This window comes from Echinops telfairi, unplaced genomic scaffold, assembly GCF_000313985.2.
Source record: "Echinops telfairi isolate 266 unplaced genomic scaffold, ASM31398v2 ScPeMD7_1;HRSCAF=3_0, whole genome shotgun sequence".
NCBI classification, from domain to species: Eukaryota; Metazoa; Chordata; class Mammalia; order Afrosoricida; family Tenrecidae; genus Echinops; species Echinops telfairi.
This window is the reverse complement of record NW_022103896.1, coordinates 71,372,794-71,395,689: the sequence shown is the minus strand read 5'-3', so window position 1 is coordinate 71,395,689 and position 22,896 is coordinate 71,372,794. Positions and strand designations below refer to the sequence as shown.

Genomic DNA, 22,896 nt, shown 5'->3' with positions numbered 1-22,896 from the left:
TTCCCATAGGACACATTTTTAGATATTCAAAGATTAAAATTGTGGAAATAAATGAAGCCCACCCAAATAAGAATATGTAGGGGCTCCTTATTCAGAGTTGTTTGTAGAAGTAAAATCACCATATATGTCTGTAAGGGACTCAAAGGTAGGTGGCGGGGAGGGAGTTCTAAGATGGAAAAATGAAAAGGGGAGGCTGCCGAAGCTTTCTGATGGGAAGTCATGGGCCTGGGGATGCTGTAGGCAAGCTAACTAGAAGGGTCTCATCGTCCATAAATAGTTTGGGAAGCATTGGCTTTCACTGAACAAGTCTAACGTGTGTGAGCGGTTGCTGCAGTGGTGGGGTTTAGCTTCTGCATTGTTGCGAAGGTTGTGACTGGTCTTACTTGGATATTTGCAGCAGAGACGATTGGTCAGTGTTCTATTCCAAATATGTTTGACCATCGCCATTTCTCTATGTAGTCTCCTGCTATGACTGGTGTGTGCCATTGAGTGGATTCCAGCCCTAAGTACCCCTATGTACTGTGGAATGGAGCGCTGCCCAAGACGAGACCATTTTCATGATTGTTGTCATGTTTGAGCCCTGTGTGAGTTCATCTCACTGAAGGAATTCTCTGTTTTACTATTCTCCATTTTATTTAGGGTACTCTTTTCCAAGAGTACCTTTTGATAACATGTCCAAAGGACATGAGGCATAGTCTCCTCACCTTTGCTTCTGAGAAGCTTTCTGGTTGAACATCTTCCAAGACAGACCTTCTGGCAGTCAATGGGGTTTTCAAACTTCTTCACCAACACCGTAATTGCTACATGAATTCTCAGCAAATTTCCAAACAGTCAGCAAAACCTTGCTTGTGGGTGATATTAAAGAAATTTACGTTACTTCGGTATCCTGTTGGGTCACCTTTCTTTGGAATGGGCACAAATGTGCATCTCATCCAATCAGTATGTCAGGCAACTGTTTTCCAATTCTTTTGACATAGGCTAATGAGTGCTCCCAGCACATCAGTTTGCTGAAATATTTCCATTGGGATTTCATCAGTTCTTAGAACCTTATTTCACCCCTGTCTTCAGTGCCACCAGGACTTCTTCCTTTCATACCAGTGTTTTGTGATCATCTGCTACCCCTTTTGTCACCTTCTCTTGTAATTGCCTGGTCAGCTCAAGAAAAGCTAGATAGCTCTGCTGAGAAATTGTTTAGTTGTCGCCAGAGTCAATTGTTGTTGTGCCTGCAACAAATGGGAATGGCTTACTTAGACACATTTAAAACTATGGAGAGACGTATTGGATCAATATTATATCAAAAGCAATAGCACCATGTCAAATGCTTCCAGACAAGAATCATCGATTGTCCAAACAGGTCATAGGTCACGAGTATGACCTGTGTTGCGGCTGTGGTTGTTGGGTGGGGATCCTACACACCACAGAATGAACCACTGCACGGTGCTGCACCATTCTCACAATTGTTCCCAGGCCTGAGCCCGTGGATGCAGCCACTGTGTCAATCCATGTCCTTGAGGGCCTAACTCTTTTCCGCTGCCCTCCACTTTACCAGGCACGATGTCCTCCTGGCACTCTCTCCTACCATATGTCCAAAAGCTAGCAGATGAAGTCTTGCCAGACTTGCCTCTAAGGCTCACTCTGTCCTTTTAGCAGTCCCTGCTATTTTCCATAGTCTTCTCCAGCACTACAATTCACATGCATCAATTCTTCAGTCTTCCTTACTCAATGTCCAACTTCCACATGCCTACGAGGCACTTGAAAATACCATGACTTGGGTCCGGCACACCTTAGTTCTCAAAGTGACATCCTTTCTCTTCAATACTCTTATGCAGAGGTTGTATGCAGCAAAAACTTTAGAAAGTCAGTTATCTCTTGCTACAGACAATATACAGCCTTTTTTTGTACCTAGCTTCTTTCGTTGAATTTACACCTTGTCATTGGGGTGCCTCCAACTCACAGTGACCGTATGGGACAGAGTAGAGCTGGCCTGTAGGATGTTCAAGGCTGTTTATCTATGGAAGCAGACTATCACATCTTTCTCTCATGGAGTAGCTGGCAGATTTCAACTGCCAACCTTTCAGTTATGAGCCAAATGCGGTCGCCATCACCAAGTGCCTTTACTGATGCAAGTAGAACAAAATATATTAGGATTGACACACATGCCACCTTGACTAGCCAACAACTGCAAATCTAGAGCAATTCAATTATGCATCACTACTTGTTTCGATGGTGGAATTAATTTGTACTCCATCTAGGGGAGAGATGGTATCAAATAATCATTCTATGAGTTATTGGTGCATTTCTTAAAGTCCTTTTTATTTGTATGATTCTTATCATCAGTAATTCTGTCCTAATGGTTCCATTTATATAAACAATGAAACAGTAATGCCTCTAAGTAGAGTACTTGAGTAATTAGAGTTGGTCTCCTATTAAGGCCTTAAGTCTGCTTTGTAATTATCACCTCCGATGTCTTATAAAAGTTGGGCTTCTGTGTAGACATATATTCTTAAGTACTAGTCCGAACACATATGTGCTCTTAGTCTGAGGCCAACATGACAAGCAAAGGATTAATAGCTACTAGAAACAAATTGAGGTGCAAAAATAAAGGAATTATTCATGGAATTAGATTGGAATCAATATGTTATTTTAGGTTTGATACATATTAGTGTGTAAGACATTCTATTAATCCTTTCTAGGTCATCCACCATTTATAAATTTGTTGAATTGACATTTGGAACTACCTAGGGTGTGATTAATAGACTTCAATTGTGTGTGTGTGCCTATGTGTGTGTAAAGTGGACAACGGGAAGGAGAGAGAGAGGAATGGGGAGGAAGAGATACTAGCAGGTTTCCCGGTTGATTAATTGAAGATCATTTGTGCAATGGGATAGACCCAAGAGAAAATGCCACTACCTGCAATTTCTGTGATTTTGTTTGATAAGGCTAGAATTGCACAGACTTTTCATCATGAGGATTAATGCTGGGTGGTTCATACAACAGTCAGTATACTTGAGGACTGCTGCTTGGCCTTATCTGAGATTAGTGTTAGAACAATTATATTGTGACCTAACCATTGTAACCAGGTGAGAATAATGGAGAAACAAAGACCATACTAAGGGTTCCAGGAAGAAAATGAGAAGAATACTGTTAAGTCAGCAAATGAAGAAAGAAGAATTAGACAGTGGCTTTGGTCTGATGTCTTGAATGGCAGTTGTCCATGATCTGAAATCAGCTCATTTATAGGTTGTTTGAGAATACTCAGAATGGAGTTGTACTTACACTATTCCTCCTGGGGAAATGTGCTGAAGAAGCTCTTTAGGAAGGTCACAGTACACTGCTTGTGATAGTTTTATATGCACCACAGAAAAGTCTTATATCAAAAATAACATAGCTAAGTCCAAGGATTTTTCTGATTAAACCCCATAAGGGCTGCTGAGGTGCTTAAGTGTTTCTGCGAGTTTTGCTAATATATACATACACACAGAGACAATGTAGTAACATTTTCCATTATTTGTATATTTTACAATAAAAAGCTCTGTTGATTAGATTGAGATTTGTTTTCTCTACCTTTTGGGTCTTAAAATGTCTATTATTTTAAAAAAGAATGTCAATTGTATGTGATACATATTTTTGTTTCTGTTTTTTCAAGAGTTGGCATAAAATTCACATATCATACAATTCAATATTCAGTCATATCAAGAAGAGGTGTACAATCATCACCACAGTTTTAGAACATTTTCTTCAATCTTGTATTCATTAATGTTAGCTCCCCATTCCCCCTCCCCCTCCCCCCTTGCCCAATATCCCTGCCATACTACCAATGAACCATTAATCCAGTTACTGGCTCTATAGATTTACTATCCTGGATTTCCTATATAGAAAAACATTTAAGAAGAAAGAAACAAACAAGTAAAAACTAATAAGAATAACAAAATGAAACATTGAAAACCTCAATCAAAAAGAAACCAGAAAATATTAAAAATTAGAACAAATTAAAATGCATCCTAAGGGCAATCAAATGAGAGGAAGCTAAATTTTAACCTAACTGCAACTGTAACAATACATTTTTCAATGTATTGTGTTTGTTAGCAAGGCTATTCACATCTCTAGTCCATTGTCAAAGAGGATTCACGGGAGCTTTACCCACATGTACTCCCCTCCTTTTTTAAAATGAACCAGCTTTAAAATGAATCCAAAGGGAGATTAAATGAAAATATATAACATTATGGCCAAACTACATTTGCCATCATTGACTTTACAATGCTCTCTGTTGATAACAGACCTATTCTCATCCCTCAACGAAGAGAAAGATTCATGCTTTCAAGCTTTCCGGTAGATCAAGGGTGGTGATAGTGTAGTGACTGAGTAAGAGGTGCTTTCTGCTGCACCTAGTTTTACTTTGTTTATTAAAAATAATGTTTCTTATAAAGTGCGTGTCTTGGTCACTTAATATAAAAGTTTGTACTCCCAAGGTTGGAAACACAAAATCAAACAATTTTTGTGATTAGTAGAGCTGTAGATTTTGCCAAGGAAAGGCTTTTACCATCCTGGAAAATAGACATTCAATCATTAAGCTGTAGTCAAATACCAGAAAGAATTGAAGCTATATAAAAGCCATCTGTAATTATTCAGTGAACCCTTGAAGCTTTGGTTCCGTGCCACGTCTGACCTCTAGTGGTTCAGAACCCTGATGCTGACAGGTGACACGTAACTGGAAAATGACCTCAACTATCTTTTAAAATCATTTTGTACATGTGGATTTACGATAGAAACCCATTTATCGATATCCTGATGAGTCATTTCATGGTGAAACTTAGCTAAAATGTGTTTAATAATATTTTATTGAAAGCATCTGGTATCACTAAAAAGCTCTGTTGGTCACACCAACGATGGTATGAGTTAAGGTCAGAACCATATCTATCTGCATAGCTGTCTTTTTAATCAAGGAATAAATGTTGATATTTTAATACTTTTTGAGAAGCACTCCAGGATTTCTCTTCAACGATTTAGTTAGGATCACAAGCTTGGTTCAGGAGGCTTCTGTGGCATGTCAGTGTGCTAAAGCATTTCCCTTCACTCGTGAATGACTTCATTTTCCGTAGGACCTCAACCTTCATAAGCCCTACTTCTTTATAGAGTCGAAATGTATCTAGAAGTGTCTTAAGTCTTGTCCAATTTTAATTGAGTTACAGCAGAATTAAGCAATACCTCTGTAAAGGAACCCTGTTCGTATAGCAGGTTGCGGTTTGGCTGCTAACTGCAAAGTCAGTGATTTGAATCCACCACCCACTCTGCAGGAGAAAGATGAGGTTTCCTGGTGCAGAAAAGATGTATAGCTTCTTTTCTGTGTATGTGTATTCTACATATACATAGAAATGCCAGAAGAGGCAATTCTACTCTATCCTGTTGCAGCGGGGTTGCCTCTAAAGCATCTCAAAAATCACATATAATCTATAATATGCACACATGCACACACATATGTAAATATAATATATTTACATTATATATATTGTAATTGCTCTGCCACATAGGCTGATATTACCTCAGAAAAAAGACGATATTCTGAAGGCAAGCTTAAATTAGTGGTAGCATATTCTTTTTATTTTTTTATTAAAAGATTATTTTATTGGGGGCTCTTATAACAATCCATCCATCATTCATATCAAGCATATTTGTACATATGTTGCCATCATTATTGTTGAAACATTTACTTTCTATTAAGCCTTTGGCATCAACTCCTCTTTTTTCCCTCCCTTCCCCCCACCCTTGTGACCCTTGATAAATTATAAATTATTATTACTTTCATATCTTACACCGACCACTGTCTGCCTTTCCGCATGGTTTCTGTTGTGTGTCTCCCTTGGGAGGTGGGGTGGTTATGTGTCCATTGGTTACCACTTCCTCCCCTCCTCTCCCCACCTTCTCCCTACCCTGCTGGTATCGTGACTCCAATTCCTGTTCCTGGATTCTGTGTGTAGTGAGCTCTTATCTCTGATCTGTAACTGTGCACGATCAACATATTCTTGATAACACCCAGTTTCAAGTGTTAAAGTATGATCAGAGTTTTCTTGTCTTACCTATTTATTTTCCATTTGTATTGGCAGTCTCTCACAATTTTGCCACTTGAAAATCATCTCATATCACTTGTCTTCACGTACATCTAAAAAATGATTTGGACAATATTTGATACATAAGGTGAGAACTTTTGCAAAGGGTAGAAATATAAAATATTGGATTTTGTAACAAACTACTTGGAGATACTTCAACATGTAGGCTTTAACACCTTTTGCTAGAGTTCATCTGTTTCTCTGCAATGGTTTATGTTGTTCCAGAGGATCTTGATGACTTAAGAATGGAAGGAGTAACTACTCTGGTGCCTTCTGGGACTAAATTTAACCAAGGTCGTGTTCCTCACCCCGCTGAACCTCAGGCCAAGGTCACCCTGAACATCTGCTCAAGGTGTGCCAGGTAAAACAATAGTATGTATAAAATCTGCCATGTTATTTTGATTGTTGGGATCAGTGATTTGTCAGCTGTGTGTTCTCTGTATTAAAGAAAGCTTTTTCTTCTAGTTATTTTTTTGCACCAAGGTAGGCCAGGGTGTTAGTTGTGCATTTTGTCCTAGTGCCTAATGCCACTCAGTCCAACAATGAATCAAAGAGTTTTGCTTGTCTTCACTTCACAGCTTGAGACTATTTGAAGCCTTTCTGTCTCTGAATGTCATTAGCTGTCTGCCCTTCTGTTCCCATTCAAAGGAAGAAGCCAGCGGCTTTAAAAGTTCAAAGCCACTTTTTAAACACCTGCATAAAGGAAGAGTTTGCCCAGGTACAGTTTAAGATCTGATGTGATTGGCCTCTTAACCTGACCCTCATCCTGTTCCCCTCCTGGAAAGAATGTAATCAGCTTGATGCTTTTCAGTTTGGGCAGCTGGAAGCAATCTTTGCATATACTGTATATTATATAGCCAAAGAAGTAGCTTCAGAGTTACCGCCAAATCCCAGTGCTGGCCCAGCAGAAACCAGCCAAAGAGCCTACAATTCATTCTTTTGTAGGAATTAAATCTCATTTGCAAAGAGGCTTTTAAGCCTGTTTAAATGATAAAACAAGTCTTCTAACCCTTGTGTAAATGGCAAAGATTACCAAGAACAATATACTGGCTGGCCAGTTTTATCTCCTTTCCCTTATGTCTAGCTGTTCTATTGTACTGTTTGAGAGGGGGATTAGCTGCTTGGGAATGGGAGTGGGGGAGTGGAGGAAATGTAAGAAAATAAAATTAGTTTATGTAGCTTTCCCTTTTTCTGTACCCTGTTGGAATTTTTTTTAATTGTCTCGGCCTAGAACAATAGTACGCTTTTTAGAAAACCAAAATATATTAAGAAGCCATTAAGATAAATGCCATTCCACAGGGATACACCAGTGGAACGGTTACTTCATGCAATGTGACACAGCAACATGGGTGTGAGTGGATTTTTGATTCTGGCTGGCTGTGAAGAAGACTTCTAATATTTATGTGATAAAATACAAATACCAAAGGAGCCCTGGTGGCACAGTTGCATTAGCAGCAGACTGCTAACCAGAAAGAGCGGCAGTGGATCAGGCTGCTAACTGGACGGTCAGCAGTTTGAAACCACCAGCCGGTCCACAGGAGAAAAAGAGGCCTTTCTACTTGCATTAAGAGTTGTACATTTCTACCTGTTGTGATTGCAATACACAATGATATATGGTATGTATTAAATCCCAATTAATAAGAAAAAACTGTTACCGTCTCAGAAAGCCACAGTCCTCTGGGGTCTCTATGCGTCAGCATTGACTAGATGAGGTGCACTGAGTAACAGCCACTCCTCAGAAGAAACAGGAGACTTTCTGCTCTCACAGAGCCTCGGAAGCCCTATAAATGATCAACATGGGTGGAATCCATTTGATGCCGGTAGATTGTTTCGCTTTTTGTTCGTTTATAGATAGGTACCCTAAGTACACAAAATCATCAGAGGAAGATTTAGTTGGTTCTTTTCCATTTAATGCACAGCTCTCATTCCCATTGCTGTGTGGGGTGAAGTGGATTCCAGCTCAGAGCAGTGTGGAGGAGAGAGTTGAACTCCGACCTGGTGGCGCTGCGGTTATCCACTGAACTGCCAGCCACAGCTATCAGCTGCTCGACTGAAGAAAGACGTGGCTCGCTGTTCCTATCAGGATTTTAGTCTTAAAAACCCTACCTAGGACCAGTGTGAGTTATGTATGAGGCCTTAAATTCTGAGGACCCTTATTTGAAAAAGGGTTTAGATAGCGCTGACAGCCTGTGTTAGTCTAGGGAAACAAATTCACAGAAACTCATATGTATATAAGAGAGAGTTTTATGTAAAGGGTAAGTGTACATTGAGAAAGCATCCCAACCCAGTGCTGTCCAAGCCCACAAGTCCAACATTAGCCCATTTGCCCAACACCGATCTACAAAGCCTTCCTCAGTCTCACAAAACACACACTATGTTGCTGAATGCAGGAGGAAAGCCAAATCAGTGGATATGTAAGAATCTCAGCGCTGGCAGGGTTCTCCACAGGGCTGTTCCAGCACCCAGGGCTGCATCGGGGTAGGTCCATGTGGCTTCTTCTCAGGAATGTCTTCCAGGAAGTTAGCCTTGCCAGCTAAAGAAGGGAACTGGCTAAGGCAGCTGCACCCTGGTCCGACCATCAGAGAGCAAGAGACCCAAGAACTTGAAAGGCAAGGCTCACCGAGCCATTTATCTCTCCGCGCTTCAATTGATATCACATGTATTTATCAGTCAGCTTGGCACAATAAACCTTAACTATCTCACAGTCCCCAATCCATTTGCAGCATCCCCATATAGATTGAGCCTCTATTAATGCGTTCTGATCATATAACTAAAGGTGTAGATACTCTTGTCCTCAGCCAGAATGCCTTGGAGAGTAGATTGCCTCCACAGCTCCCTGGCCAGCCCAGGGAGGGGCTGGCTTTTGCTTAGGGCAGCGGTTCTCAACCTGTGGGTCACGACCCCTTTGGGGGGTGGAGTGACCCTTTAATAGGGGTTGTCCGATTCATAACAGTAGCAACATTACAGTTCTGAAGTAGGAACAAAATAATTTTATGGTTGGAGGTCACCACAATATGAAGTGTATTAAAGGGTCACGGCATTAGGAAGGTTGAGAACCACTGTCTTGGGGGCTTGCACAGGTGTGTCTTGGATGGAGCTCACCATGCTGGCATGGTTGGGGGAGTGGAGGTTGCACAGTAATGACCATGCCCTATCAATCTCACCCCGACTTCCTTGGTTGGAAGACCCTGGACCAATCTTGTAACCCCATTTATCTACCATTATATAGGTCCTAAACATGGTCTCCTGTAACTGTGATGTATGGATCTGCCACCAGTCATGCTTTGGGGACAGTTTTCTTTGCCCACCCATGCCTTTTTTAAAGCTTGGTGTCTCGAGGAATCCTTGGCTGCCATTTCAAATTGTGTCGGTGACCTGCTTCCCTCCTCCGGATGATGTGTCAGTGTGTTTGTATTGTCTTTGAGTCTTTTAGGACTTAATTTCTCTTTAAATTATATTTGAAATAGGTTTCTTTTTGTACCCTAAAACAGTTGGAGTCCATTAGATAGCAGTGGGTTTGTGTTTGTCGATTAATTCCACAGGAGTGTATTGTCAGCTCTTCCATTCCTAGGAATGGCTGGTGGTATGGAAAAGTAAGCAGTCCAAGGCTTAACCACTTTGCTCCCAAGACTCCTTAGTTTTATGGTTAATGTGTTAATATATAAACTCATTTAAAACTATATATATATATATAATTTATAGTGCACTTATAATTTTTTTTCTGTGGTTCTTGATCTTTCAAGTCCTTTTAAAATATTGGGATATGGGATGCCTTTTTCACAGAGGAAAAGATAGCAGGTTTTACTAAAATAATGAGATTCTTAATTGGGAAAGAACCACACACATATATAACCCTACATTACCAGCCAGCCATCTCCCTACTGATAGTGTTAGTTTATAAATTAGACAAACCACAGTCAAGGTTAGCTCTTACTGTATTTATTCAAGAAATGATCAGCCAAATCACACCAGGCTACATTGATTGTTTTCTCACTATCAAGTCTCTGAAGCACATTAAATGTATAAAATTTAATTCTCAAGAAATTATGGAAACTAGTTACTCTTATGTTGGGATGATGTTAGTTGCCTGCTGTCCGGTCTGTTCTGACTCATGACGATCCTATGTGTACAGAGTAGAAATCTCTGACACTGCTTTTGAAGAAGCAGATCACCAGGCTTGCCTTATGAAGTACCTCTGGGTGGTTCGAGCCACCAATTATTGGTCCAGGTAGTTAACTGCTCTATTATCTGTGCCACCTAAGGAACCCAATTACTAGTAGAAGTCCCATTTTATAAATAAGTAAACTGTGGCAAAGGTTAGCTAAGTAACTTGTCCAAGGCAATACAACCAGGAGAGACGGTAGAACACACACTCAAATGCAGCCAGCATGTCTTCACAGCCTGCCAGTTTGATAAGTACCGATCTCTTACCCAAGGCAAAGATTAAATCCTCCCTGAAATAAGATTCACTCAAAACAAAACAAAACAAAAACCTCAGTCATTCTGACTCCTCACGTTGATTCTTACTCACGGCGACTCTAGAGGACATGGCAGAACGTCCCTGTGGGTTTCCCAAACAGTAACTCCATGAGAGTAGAAAGCTTCCTTTCTCCCTCGGAGAAGCTAGTGGTTATTTGAACTGCTGACTTTGTGGCTAGCAGCCTGCTAGCCCAATACATGACCATTATCCCAAGAGGGCTCCTTGAAATAAGATAGAAACCATGTAATAGAAAGTGAGTAGGTGTTAGAAATAATAGAAGTGCAAGATTGGTGTAGTTTCAAAGCATGCTGAAGATAAGGTGATGCAGGTAAGCAAACTTTATGGAAAAAGACGGCCGCCTGCCTGTATTAGAGTGATGACTGTAGCCAGGGATTCTGGCTGGGTAGGGGGTTGTGAGCTTGTGCTGCTAACCAGAGGTCAGCAATTCTACTCCTATAAACAGTTAAAGTCTCATCAGAAACTCACAGGGGCAGTTCTACCCTGTCTGATAGGGTCATTATGAATCAGAAGTTACTTCATGGCAGCGAGTTTGCTTTGAGATTTTGGACTATCCGGAGTTCAGAGTAAAGGAAAAAGGCTATACCACTTGTATGCTCTGAAGGAAAACTTAATTTATCTTTCCAAATATAACATTCTTCAACAGACTAGAACAAAGACAGTAAGACATGCAGAAACATGAGAGGCCTGTGGGTCTTTATTCTCCACCCTAATTACGGTAATTACTTTTGTACTGCGTTGATGTGGTTGTACAAGGTTTTTACATAATTATTTTTCAAACACAATTAATGTAGCTGTCGCTTATCTCTTTCCTAGGCACAAGTAATACATTTAAGATTGTAGAAACTAGATTTCAAACAATGCTTGAGCAATTATTTCAAGCATAAGTCATAAACTAGGGGCTTATGGGTAGTGTCGAAGGTTTTTTTTGTTTTTTTAGTAGTTTTATTGGCATATACTTCACACATTATACACTTCAGTAGTTCAAACATATTAAGAAGAGTTGTGCAATCATCACCACAGACAATTTAAAAACATTTCCTAATTGTACTCATTGTTGTTAGCTCCCCATTCTTCTCCCCTACACTATGTCCCCTGCCATGCCTCTAGGTAATTACTAATCCAATTACTGTTTCTATAGATTTACATATCCTGGATTTCATATACAGAAAATTGTATAAAACACAGCCAGGAAGCAAACAGACAGATAAACAAAGCCATCAACAAGGGAAAAAGCAGAAAAATGAAAAACCCTTCAATCAAAAACAATGCAGAAAATTTTAAAAACTGAGACAACCATAAAATGGGTCAAAGGAAAGATCAAGTGGTAAGGTATTACATTTACCTGCATCTCCCATAATCGAGTTTACAATACTCTCTCTCAGAAAGCAAGCCTATTCACAGCGCTAAACTATGGTCAGAGGGAATTAACAAGAAGCTTCATCCTGTGTGGCCCTGCAAATGGACCTTGGGCTTCCACTCTCATCCATAGCCTTCTGCAAACCAGGTGTTCTGAATTTAACCTCTGATACCATTCCCTCCTTCAGATTTGGACCTTATTATTTCCAATCCTTCTATCACACAAGCTGGTGTGCTTCCTCCATGTATACTTAGTTGAAGTCTCATTTAGATGGCTGTTTGCTTGAAGACAAACCTTTATAACACCAGATGAAATTCTTTCTCATAGCCAGCCACTAGCCAAAGCTATGCTCTGCTATAGCACCCATATTCTCAATAATCTTTCCATTCTGTAATGCGTAGGACAGTAATGAGTAGGACCATGTCATAAGAACTAATTGTCATTATATTGGGGCTAGAATTAAGTACAAGCCCCATATCTATTCATACATCTATGGTTTACATAAGTCTCTGGTTCACTTTGGAGACATCATTATCATTTTGGGATAAAAGAACATTATATATCAACCACTGAGTATAAAATAATTCTATTGATTATTGTTATTAATTTAGTCAATGCTATAGAATTTAAAACACTGTTGATGAAAAGAAATTAGACATATATATGTCATATTTTTATACCACAATGCATGAATTGCCTTGCACAGATAAACCTCATCATTGAATGGACACTATTTACATTAATAATGGGGTTGGAGATGGAGCAAAACTTTAAGTAACACTAATTCAGAAAGATAGGACCATATCTACCAGGTCATAAGAAAACAAGGAAGGGTAAAAATAATAATTATCAGGTAGTCTTAGGCCATGATTCATTCAGCACCCTCAAAGCAAGAACTTTGAACCAACATCCAATGGCCACCAATTGTATAACACTGGAACAGTGGCCATCAGCTTCTCACACCCGGGCAGCTCAGACTTAAACCCAAGGGATTATGTCAGTTCTTTAAATCTGCTACGGGTGAGTTTGAGATAGAACCTAGTTCACTTAGTAGTTTCCACATCAAATTATTCTGGTGTGGCCTATGAAGGACATTGTGTGCTTTAAATCGACAAAGTCTAAAGGCCCAGTAGTCTATAGCACATGGCCTGGATCCCCTAGGTCTGGAGAGACTAGGGGAAAAGTGTCCAATTAAGAACATAGTGCTGGGTGTATCCTCCCTTTGGGTTCTATATAAGTATTGTTGTGCTTTGTTTTGTTTGTTTGTTTTTTCTTATGGAGATTGCTCTACCAGTTTACCCACCAACAGAAGCAGAATTGCCTTCTCTGAGATGTACTCTGCCCACCACCCCCCATATTGACTTCAATTTCCAGTAAGGTTTGCTTCTCTGTATTGTAGACATGCCTTTCATTTGGGGTAAACTTAGCACAGTGTTATATGGCAGCAACTGAATGTTTTTCTTCCTCTCCCTGCGTCTTGAGGAACTGATCCCAGCTGAGGCAAGGGCTCCTCTGTTGAATTGGTTTTTAAAATGTGCATACGAAAGGGGTGATGTGTGGTTAATGGCAGAGGCAGGATCTCGACTTCATTGCTTGGGAGACCAGACTAGATTACATGACCCCAGAGCAGAAGTCTACCTTGTTTGGGCTTTCATCTTTATGGTAGTGGATTCATACAATACTTATCCTTTGGTGGTTCACTAACTTCACTCAACGTATTTGTTTCCAGGTCCACCCAAGCCATGAGGAGTTTCATCACTGATTTTTAGGGGAGCAAAATATGCTATTGTTTGCATGTACCATAGCTTGTTTGTTTATTCATGTTATTGGGAGCTTTGACATATGCCATCACATTCCATACTTCAAATGGATCAAGCATGATAGTACAATTGCTACCACAATCTGTTTCAAAACACTTTCTTTCCTCTTGAACTCATTGATATCAGATCCCCTTTATCCCCTTCCCCCCAGGAATTTTTATTATTATATACATATACACACACAAGCTGTATCTTACCCTATCCAATATATCCACTCACAATTCTGTTATTCACTCCCCTCAAGTGGGGTTATACAATCATCATTACTATCAGTTCCCCATTTCTCCCTTTCCCCCCCTCTCCTTTTGTATCCTCAGGAAATCATTACTCCCATTGCTATTTCTGAAGGGTCATTCATCCCGGCATTCCTGCCTCAGAGCAATCTTAATTATACAAATGAACCTACGCAAATCCAACTATACTAAAGAGGTAAAACATAAGCTTTAATAATGAGGGGAAGAAATAATAAAGAACCAGAAAGTTATGTGTTTCATCAGTGCTCTACCACACTGGATTTATCATCCATTCTGTGGGGTACTTTGAGAGGGACTGTCCTATTATCGTACAGGTAGGTTTTGGGTCTCCACTACATCCACGCCCTATCACATCAATTTGGTTGCTTGTTTGTGAACTTCTGATACCTCTTACCTTTGACACCTCATGATCACACAGGCTGGTGTGCTTCTTCCATGTAGGCATTATTGATTCCCTGCTAGTTGGCCACTTGTTTAACTACAAGCCTTTAAGACCCCAGACACTCTATCTTTTGATAGCTGGGCACCATCAACTTTCTTCACCACATTCATGCTCTTTGCTCACCTTCTTTTGAACTATTTGTTTTTTCTTCTAGAGGTCTTTCAGAATTATGTAGATTTTAGTATTAAGTCCTTGTCCCTTGTGTCATTGCTAAATATTATTTCCCAATCTATGGGTTCTCATTTTACTCTTTTGATGAAGTCTTTCAATGTACATAAATGTTTTAATTTTAGTAGATCCTAGTCATTTATTTTGTCTTACACTGTGTGTGATCCTTTATTATATTTGGTAGGCTGTGTATGCCCTGCAATAAGGCTCTTAAATTTGTCTGCTTTTCATTGATGATCCTGATAGCTCTGTGACTTACATTGAGATCTTTAATCCATTTTTTTGTGCATGAAGGGAGGTATAAGTCTTATTTCATTCTTCTCAGATGAAGAGGCAATTTTGCTAGCACTATTTGTTGAAGAGGGTTGTCTCTTTCCCATTTAATGATTTTTAGTCCTTTGTAGAAAATTAATTGCCTTTAGATGGATGCTGGGTTTTCTATCCTGTTCCGTTCATCTATCTATCCATCATTTTACCCACATCAGGTTGTTTTGAGAAGTGTACCTATGTAGTAGGTTTTGAAGTCAAGAACTGCAAAGCGTCTTACCTTGTTCTTTTTGAGTTCTTTTCTTATCCTGAGCTACATCATTCTCCACATGGAGTTGGCAGTTAGCTTTCCAATTTCTTTAAATAATGAACTTGGTATTTGGATCCAAATTGGATTGTATTTGCAATTCTTTTAGATAGTATTGGCGGTTTTACGATATTAGGTATTCCTATATATGAACATTGGGTAGTCTTTCATTTATGTAGTTATCTTGAAATAATATTCTGTAGTTTACTTTGTATAGATCTTTTGAATCATTGGTTATGTTTATTCCTATGCATTTCATCTCTTGTGTGGCTATTATAAATGGTATTATTTTCTTGATGTCTTTTTCATAGCTCTTTTCACTAATATAGCTATCTAATTGATCTCTGCATGTCAGTCTCGTACCTGCTACTTTATGGAATCCCTCAATTGTTCCCAACAGTCTTTATATGGAGTCCTAGGGATTTTCTAAATTTAAGATCATATTACAAATAGCAAGAGTATCACTTCTTTGTCCAATAATATTCTCCTGATTTCTTTTTGTTATATAATAGTTCTGACTAAGACTTTCAGAAGAATGTTGACTAATAGTGGTGATGGGAATATCCTTGTCTAGTTCCAATTTCAGGGGAAATGTTTCCATGATTTCCCTGTTGAGCTTGATATTGCCTGTTGGATTTTCATAAATGACTTTTTTTAGGTTGAAGAATTTACTTTCTAGTCCTATTTGAGTTGATATTTTGATCATAAATGGATTTATATATTTTTTCCTGTGCTTATTGTCATGCGGTTCTTATTCTTTGTCTTGTTTATGTAATGACTTACATTGTTCTCAGATGTTGAACCATCCATGCCTCTCTGATATAAATCTCACTGGGTTACGGGGAATACTTTTGAGATGTTGTTGGATTCTATTGGCCAGAATTTTGTTGAGAATTTTGAAGCTATATTCATGAGAAATACACTTAGTAATATTTAACTTTGTGGGGTCTCGGTATCAGGGTTATGCTTACTTCATAGAATGAGTTTTGGAATTCCCTGTCCATTTCCATATTCTGGATTAGTCTGTGTAGGATTAGTGAATGTTCTTCATTGAATACTTGGAAAAATTCCTGATGAGGCCATCTGCTCTGGGACTTTTCTTGGTTGGAAGTTTCTTGATGATCTCCATTTCTTCTTTTGTTATGGGTCTGTTTGGGTTTTCTATATTTGTATATGCTAATTAAGGTAGATTATGTATTTCTAGGTCTTTGTCCAGTTCTTTTTTAGTAATGTGTTAGTATTCTTTTAATTTTATTTGGATCTGTTGTGATGTTTCATTTTCCACTTCTATTTCTACATATTTTTATATGCAGAAATATGCAAAGGTATTTATAATATTTTCTTTTCCTTTCTTAAGTTTGCCAGCAGTGTGTCAATTTTGTTAATCCTTTCAAACAACCAACTATTCATGTCTTAATGTTTTCAATAGTTTTTCTACTTTCCAGTTGGTTTATTTTCTGCTTTAATCTTTATGATTTCTTGACTTCTGTTGTTGGACGGTTTATGCTATTTCCCTTATTCTAACTGTTGTAGGTGTTGTGTTAAGATTTATTGATTATTGTTGATTACTTCTCTTTATTCATGTGTTTGTGTTGATTGTAATAAATTGTCCTCTGTTAACTGTTTTGCTGTGCCTCAACGGTTTTGGTATGTTGTGTTATTGCTCTAATTTGTATTAAGTAATTTCTTAATTTTCTTCCTTATTTGATTGACTATACAGTCATTTTTTAAGAGCATGTTGGCCAGACGCCATATGTTTGTCATTATATTCCTATTCTTTCTATTGTTGGTTTTTCATTTTTATAGCATTGTAATCTGAGGAAAAGAATTGGGAGGTTTCAATGTGGTTTTTTTTTTTTTAATTTATTGAGTCTTGATTTGTCGCCTAAAATGTGATGTATTCTAAAGTATGTGCCATGTGCCCTGGAGAAGAAGAATATATACTGTGTTGTTGAGTAGCATTCTCTGTATATGTCTAGGAGGTAAAGTGGTTTTATTTTGTTGTTTAGCTTCTGTTTCTTTTTTGAGTTTATTATCTAATGATCTCCATTTCCTTGAGAGTGGTGTGTTGAAGCTCCTACTTTTATTGTTCAGCTCTTTATGTTTGTCCTCAACTCTGTGAGAATATATTTCTATGGTGTTTCATGGGTGGTTAAATGTTTATTAAGTCTATATGTTAATGTTAATCATTATTTAATGTTCATTCTTATCTACCCTTATATTACTCACCTTGAAGTCTATCTTATCAGAGAATAATATTGCCGCTCTTGCCTTATAATGATTGCCATTGATTTGTTAGATTTTTTGCAATCCTTTGGTTTGTAGTCCATTTGTTTTTGAGTTTAAGATGTGCTCAGGATCTCTGGTACCCAAGCCATTTGGTACTGACCAGCCATGTGAGAGTTAGACATTGAATAAGAAATACTGAAGAAGGATTGATGTGTTTGAATTGTGGTGCTGGTGAAGAATATTGAAAGTACAATTGACTGACAAAAGGACAATCAGATATATTTTGGAATAAGTATGGTCAGAGTGCTCCTTCGAGGAAAGGACAGTGACACTTCATATTATATAGTTTGACTGTTCACCATATCTCTTGAAGGGATCTAAAGATTATTCTTCTGAATTTTGTTTCTTGTGTTTCCTGGCCCGCTTTTTCTGGGTCCTCCATTGGGCTTGAATGGTTGTTTCCTCAGAAACCTGGTGCAGCAATTAGTGATGTGTGAGCTGCTAGATCTCTTTAGTGACATGGGTGAGGTACAATAGGATCCAGAAAATATGGTGGTGAAATGGAGAAAAAGAAAGTAGAGGAGCAATGAAGGGAGAATACAATAAAAGTAATAGTATTGATAAGAAACAGCCCTCTGGATATCCCAGCCAATTTCTAAAAAATACAGGGAATATGTATTTTAAGCGGGTTTATTAGAATTTTACAGTTTCATGTAAATGTATCTTACAAGGAAAAAAGAGAGGGGGACAAAAGATATAATGGATGTGGTAGAAGAAAAAAGGATTTATGTAGATATATATGTTTTTTAAAGTATAATTAAAGAAGAAACTAGAAAAGAGGGAAGGGGACAGAGTATTATAAAGGAAAGAAAAAGACAAGTCCATGGAAGACAAAAAAGGGTGGATGCCTAGATAAGAGAGAAAAAGAGGCAAAAGACTGGGGTCAGGCTGGGCTGTGGTTGCTGGGGATGTGTTACTATAGTAGTGTGAATGCGAGTGGTCTGTGGACTCAGGGAAAAAATAGAAAAAAGAAAAAGCCCTGATTGAGTGGGCACTTCCAAATCTATAGGTTTGCCGTTCTTTTTTCCAGATGAGGAATATGTATTTTTAGGAGGGTGATATTTCACCAGAATAAAAGTAGGAGAGAACTAGAAAAACTAATAAATGTATTACAATAGAGGATGGTACAAAAATCCAAAGAAAATGAAACAAAGCAAACAATGAAACTGCCTTGTTGGTGGGAGTTCCTGCTCTTTTGGTTGTGTTATTGTTTTGTGTGGGGAGGGGGAGGACACATCTGGGGTGGGGAGGAAACATTGGGGAGGAGGGTTACTGAGAAAACAGCAGGAAAGAAAGAGTTTTTAAAAATGGCTAAAACGATAGCAAGCGTACTGAGAATGTTTTCACCAATCTGTCTGTGTGGTCTGCTATCCCTGCAGGGCCTGCAGTGGCCAAAATAAGAAGCTTGGTTGTATGGGTTGTCCCAGGGGCCAGGAAAAATTTGCCAGGGAGAATTAGAGTGTATGGAAGTGGTTTTTGCTGCAGGTGAATGGTAAAGGGGAGTCTGTCAGCAGGGGTTGTGGCTCTCCAACTTTAAGAAATTTTGGTCTACTTGGCTGTAAAGTTGATTTTCTCGCTGCCAGAAAGTACTCGAGAGCCGCTTAATGAAACCTCTTTGGTGGATGCTGCGCTTGGTATCTGGCAGCCATATCCCCCGATCCTTTAGGTGTGCCCATTATTCATCACCAATTTCATTCAAAATTGTGATTTCTAGATTACCTTCAACATTAGAAAGAACCAGTTCACTGTGCCTAAATCTCCCAAGGATTACACTCCTGAGACCTTTAGACCAAGGAATTTTATCCCATTTCCACTCAGTTTGTTTGGCTAGCTTCATTGCATTCCCTGGCTAAAGCTTGGTGGGCGAGTGGGACTCCAACTACAATTTTGGAAACATAGGACCCCAATGAGTCAGAATCAACTCGATGGTAGTGGGAAAATGTATCATCAGGGGAAAAGTCATACAAATACTCAGAAAATCTGACCCTTGGATTGTAGAATGGCGTTGGGAAGGCTGGCCTTGCCAAGAGTCACAGTCTTGGAGATCCCCAGAGGAGCTTCTACCCTGTCTTACCAGGTTGTTATGAACCTAAATCAACTCAATGACCATGAGTTTAGTCCAGATTTAATCATGATTATTGAACACTTTATATTTCCAAGCAGATAATCACGAGGCACTGGAATCTCCATCTGCTGTTTTTAACTCACAATTCTTATAATACATTTGTAACATAAGAATTAGGCTCCCTAATCATATTTTACACTTGCACCATTGTAGTTTCCTGAACGTTTTCAGTTGCTTTCTTGTTGAAATTCTTCATGAGGTGCTACCACCTCCATTTGTGCGTCAGTAAGAGATAGTTTTGGATAGTTGAGTTCTCCTATAGTAAGGAGGATGAAAGGGCAGGATCAAGGCTGTAAGGTGGTTGGGGTAAGATTACTCCACAAAATTCTCCTAAAACAACCCTTGCCACCCTCAGCTCCCCTCAAAGAGTGAGCAAGTATATTGTCATGATGCAAAAAAATAATTGTTGGCCCAAATTTCCTGGATTTCTTTCTCACTAATGCAGTATTAATTTTTTTAACAAAAACTTCTTCATAATAAACCCCTGTGACAATCCTGTGTTCTTTGAGAAAAAATATATTAGGATTAACCCTTAAGAGTCTGTAAATTACTTTTCATCATCTGAGTTGACCCCTTTGTCTTCAGTCAAACAGGTCAAGATGATTCCCTTGGAAGTCACCATTTTGACTACAAACTTTTTTTGAAAGTACCCTAAAAAGATTAAGACAAACAAGTTATACTATTCATATAACTTGTCTGCAGTTATATTATCCCCTTGTCATATTACCCCCTGATCACAGAGACATATTGAAATAAGTATTATTTGGAACAACATATGTGCTTATGGCCTGGAAAATAAGTAGACGTAATTTTTTACTTCCTCTCATAAATACCATTATTCCATATGTCTGGATGGTAGTTGAATATTTCATAATAACTTAGTCCTGCATGTATTCATGGAAATTAAATTAAGGATAACTAAGGAAAAAGGAAAGGGAGAAAGAAAAGTTTGGATACATTCTAAATTTTGGATTGAATATATATATATTCAATATATATATATATTCAACCTAAGGATAAAAATAGGAGATTGGTGTGCTTTTCCCCCCACCTAGAAAGGAATAATGCAATTAACAATCAGCTAAAGATGAACACAGATTTAGTTTATGATTACAACCTGAATCTGCAAAGTTTTTTTGAACTAAAAGTAGATCAGAGTTACCTGAATCTTTTCATCCTCTTCCCTGAAGAGGATTAAGGGAGAGAGTAAGGAGCTAAATTCTTGTTCATGTCTGTAGGCCAACCATCCTGTTCTCAGTGAACACAGCTCACATCCTGCCCACATTTTGCCACCTCTGTTATAGGAAAAAGAAAAGAGATTCAGAAATCTTGATGTATAACTTGAGTCATTATCAAGACCTTTAAGCATGAGGCACGGAGGGAAGCACTCCCTCAGATACTGGTGTGGAAGTCTTGAGAAAATAACAAGGCATGCAGCACCAGGATTGTAGCAAGAGAGTTGGTGAGAAGCTGTTAGATGTTAGAAATCTTTAGAAGATATTAGAACTTTTTTGAGGGCAGAACGGATGGATGTGATGATAGATTTAAATGTGGTATGTGAAAGAATGAGACGAATCACAGATGACTCTGAAATATTTGTCCACTTAACTGAAAGGGTAAGGTTGCCTCGTTTGTGAGCTAAATATGACTGGGAGGAACTTATTGAGGATGGTGGGGAATAAGGAGCTTTTTTTCATGTTAATAATCAAACTCTCCCCTTCAGTAGCAGAACTGACAGTTAATAAAAAGGTTATGTTTCCTATTGGCAACAGCATGAAAGAAATTAGCAATTTCTCCATGTCTTTCCAGAATAGCCTTTGTGTTTGACAGTCGTAGGCATTGTGGTTAATCCGTTATATGTATAAGAAAACCTCATGGCTATTTACTCTTCTTTCCCTCAGCATGCTTAGTTCAGCATATCTCCTAATTGGTTTGATTAATTTTTAAATGTAATTTGGGATCCATTCAGATTCAGAGAGACCTATAGGGGAGAGTATAACCGCTCCATAGGGTCTCTGAGGCTGTTAGTCTTTATGGGAATGGAAACTCTCAGTGTTCACCTACAGAGCAGCTGGTGCGTTGGAAACAAGAACCTTGGGATTTGCAGCCCAGTGCTTTACCCACTAGGCCGTGAGGACATCTAACTTGGCGAAGGGGAAGGTCAATAAATGAATACCTTTCACATTCCTATCTGCTGTACTCAGATGACTTAGACTAGTATCCATGTGAGCTGTGAAGGTATCTGTTGAAATTTAGAGAACTTGGGATATGAACCTAGAAACTAAAGAGGACTATATTTATGGAAGTTATCAACAGTGTTAGAGTAATTCTTAATTTTGATAAAGTTCAAGTTAAAACAAGGAACTTGAGTTCAACCAGTAATTGAGGGGAATGTCATAATCCAATGCTTACACTTGTTTATGTGGAGGAAAACAGAGTTATAATTCTGTATTGCAGAAGCTAGGTACTTGAGTGTTTATGCGTTATTTAAGGAAAAGAGCAGATCTGTCAGTTAAATTAGCGGTGCTCATTACTAATTGGGCTAATGTGCCTAAGGAAGGAAAGCATTATCTTTTTTAAGCACTGGCAGAAGCTTGCTGGTTAAAAAGGTTGAGAGAATGAAAAAAACAAAAACCACCACTTACGTATTTACTAGTTATAGATATGTATGTATCACATAAGCTGTAAACCACTCATCTGTCAGTTTGTCATATAGTATTGTGAAGCTGTAAGCTATATGCCTGACATTATATACACTGAAACAGTTAAGGTTTATTGTGCCAACCTGGCCAATAAACACATGGATTAGTTAAAGGGTGGAGAGATAAATGGCTCAGTGAGCCTCGCCTTCCTAGTTCTCAGGTCTCTTGCTTTATGATTATCAGACCAGGGTGCAGCTGCTTTAGCCAGTTCCCTGCTTCAGCTGGCAAGGCTCACTTCTTTTGAGACATCCCTGAGAAGAAGCCACATGGACCTACCCCGATGCAGCCCTGGGTGCTGGAACAACCTCGTGGAGACCCCTGTCAGCACTGAGATGCTTACACGTTCACTGGTTTGGTTTTCCTCCTATAGTCAGCATCATTGCATATATTTTGTGAGATTAAGGAGGGCTTTGTAGATTGGGGTAGGGCATATGGGCTAATGTTGGACTTATGGGTGTGGACAGCACTGGGTAGGGATGCTTTCTTAATGTACACTATCCTTTATATAAAACTCTCTCTTATATACATATGAGTTTCTGTGAATTTGTTTCTCTAGTCTA

The 22,896-nt window shown here is 38.8% G+C and overlaps 1 protein-coding gene across 1 annotated transcript in view; it reads left to right on the top strand.

The window, feature by feature from the left end:
* Positions 1-22,896, top strand: part of CUNH8orf34 (chromosome unknown C8orf34 homolog) — a 371,243-nt gene that overhangs the window by 247,803 nt on the left and 100,544 nt on the right. Inside the window, exon 8 of the mRNA XM_045286330.1 lies at positions 6,330-6,465. Coding sequence (XP_045142265.1) covers positions 6,330-6,465 — 136 coding nt within the window. The remainder of the gene's footprint in view (positions 1-6,329; positions 6,466-22,896) is intronic.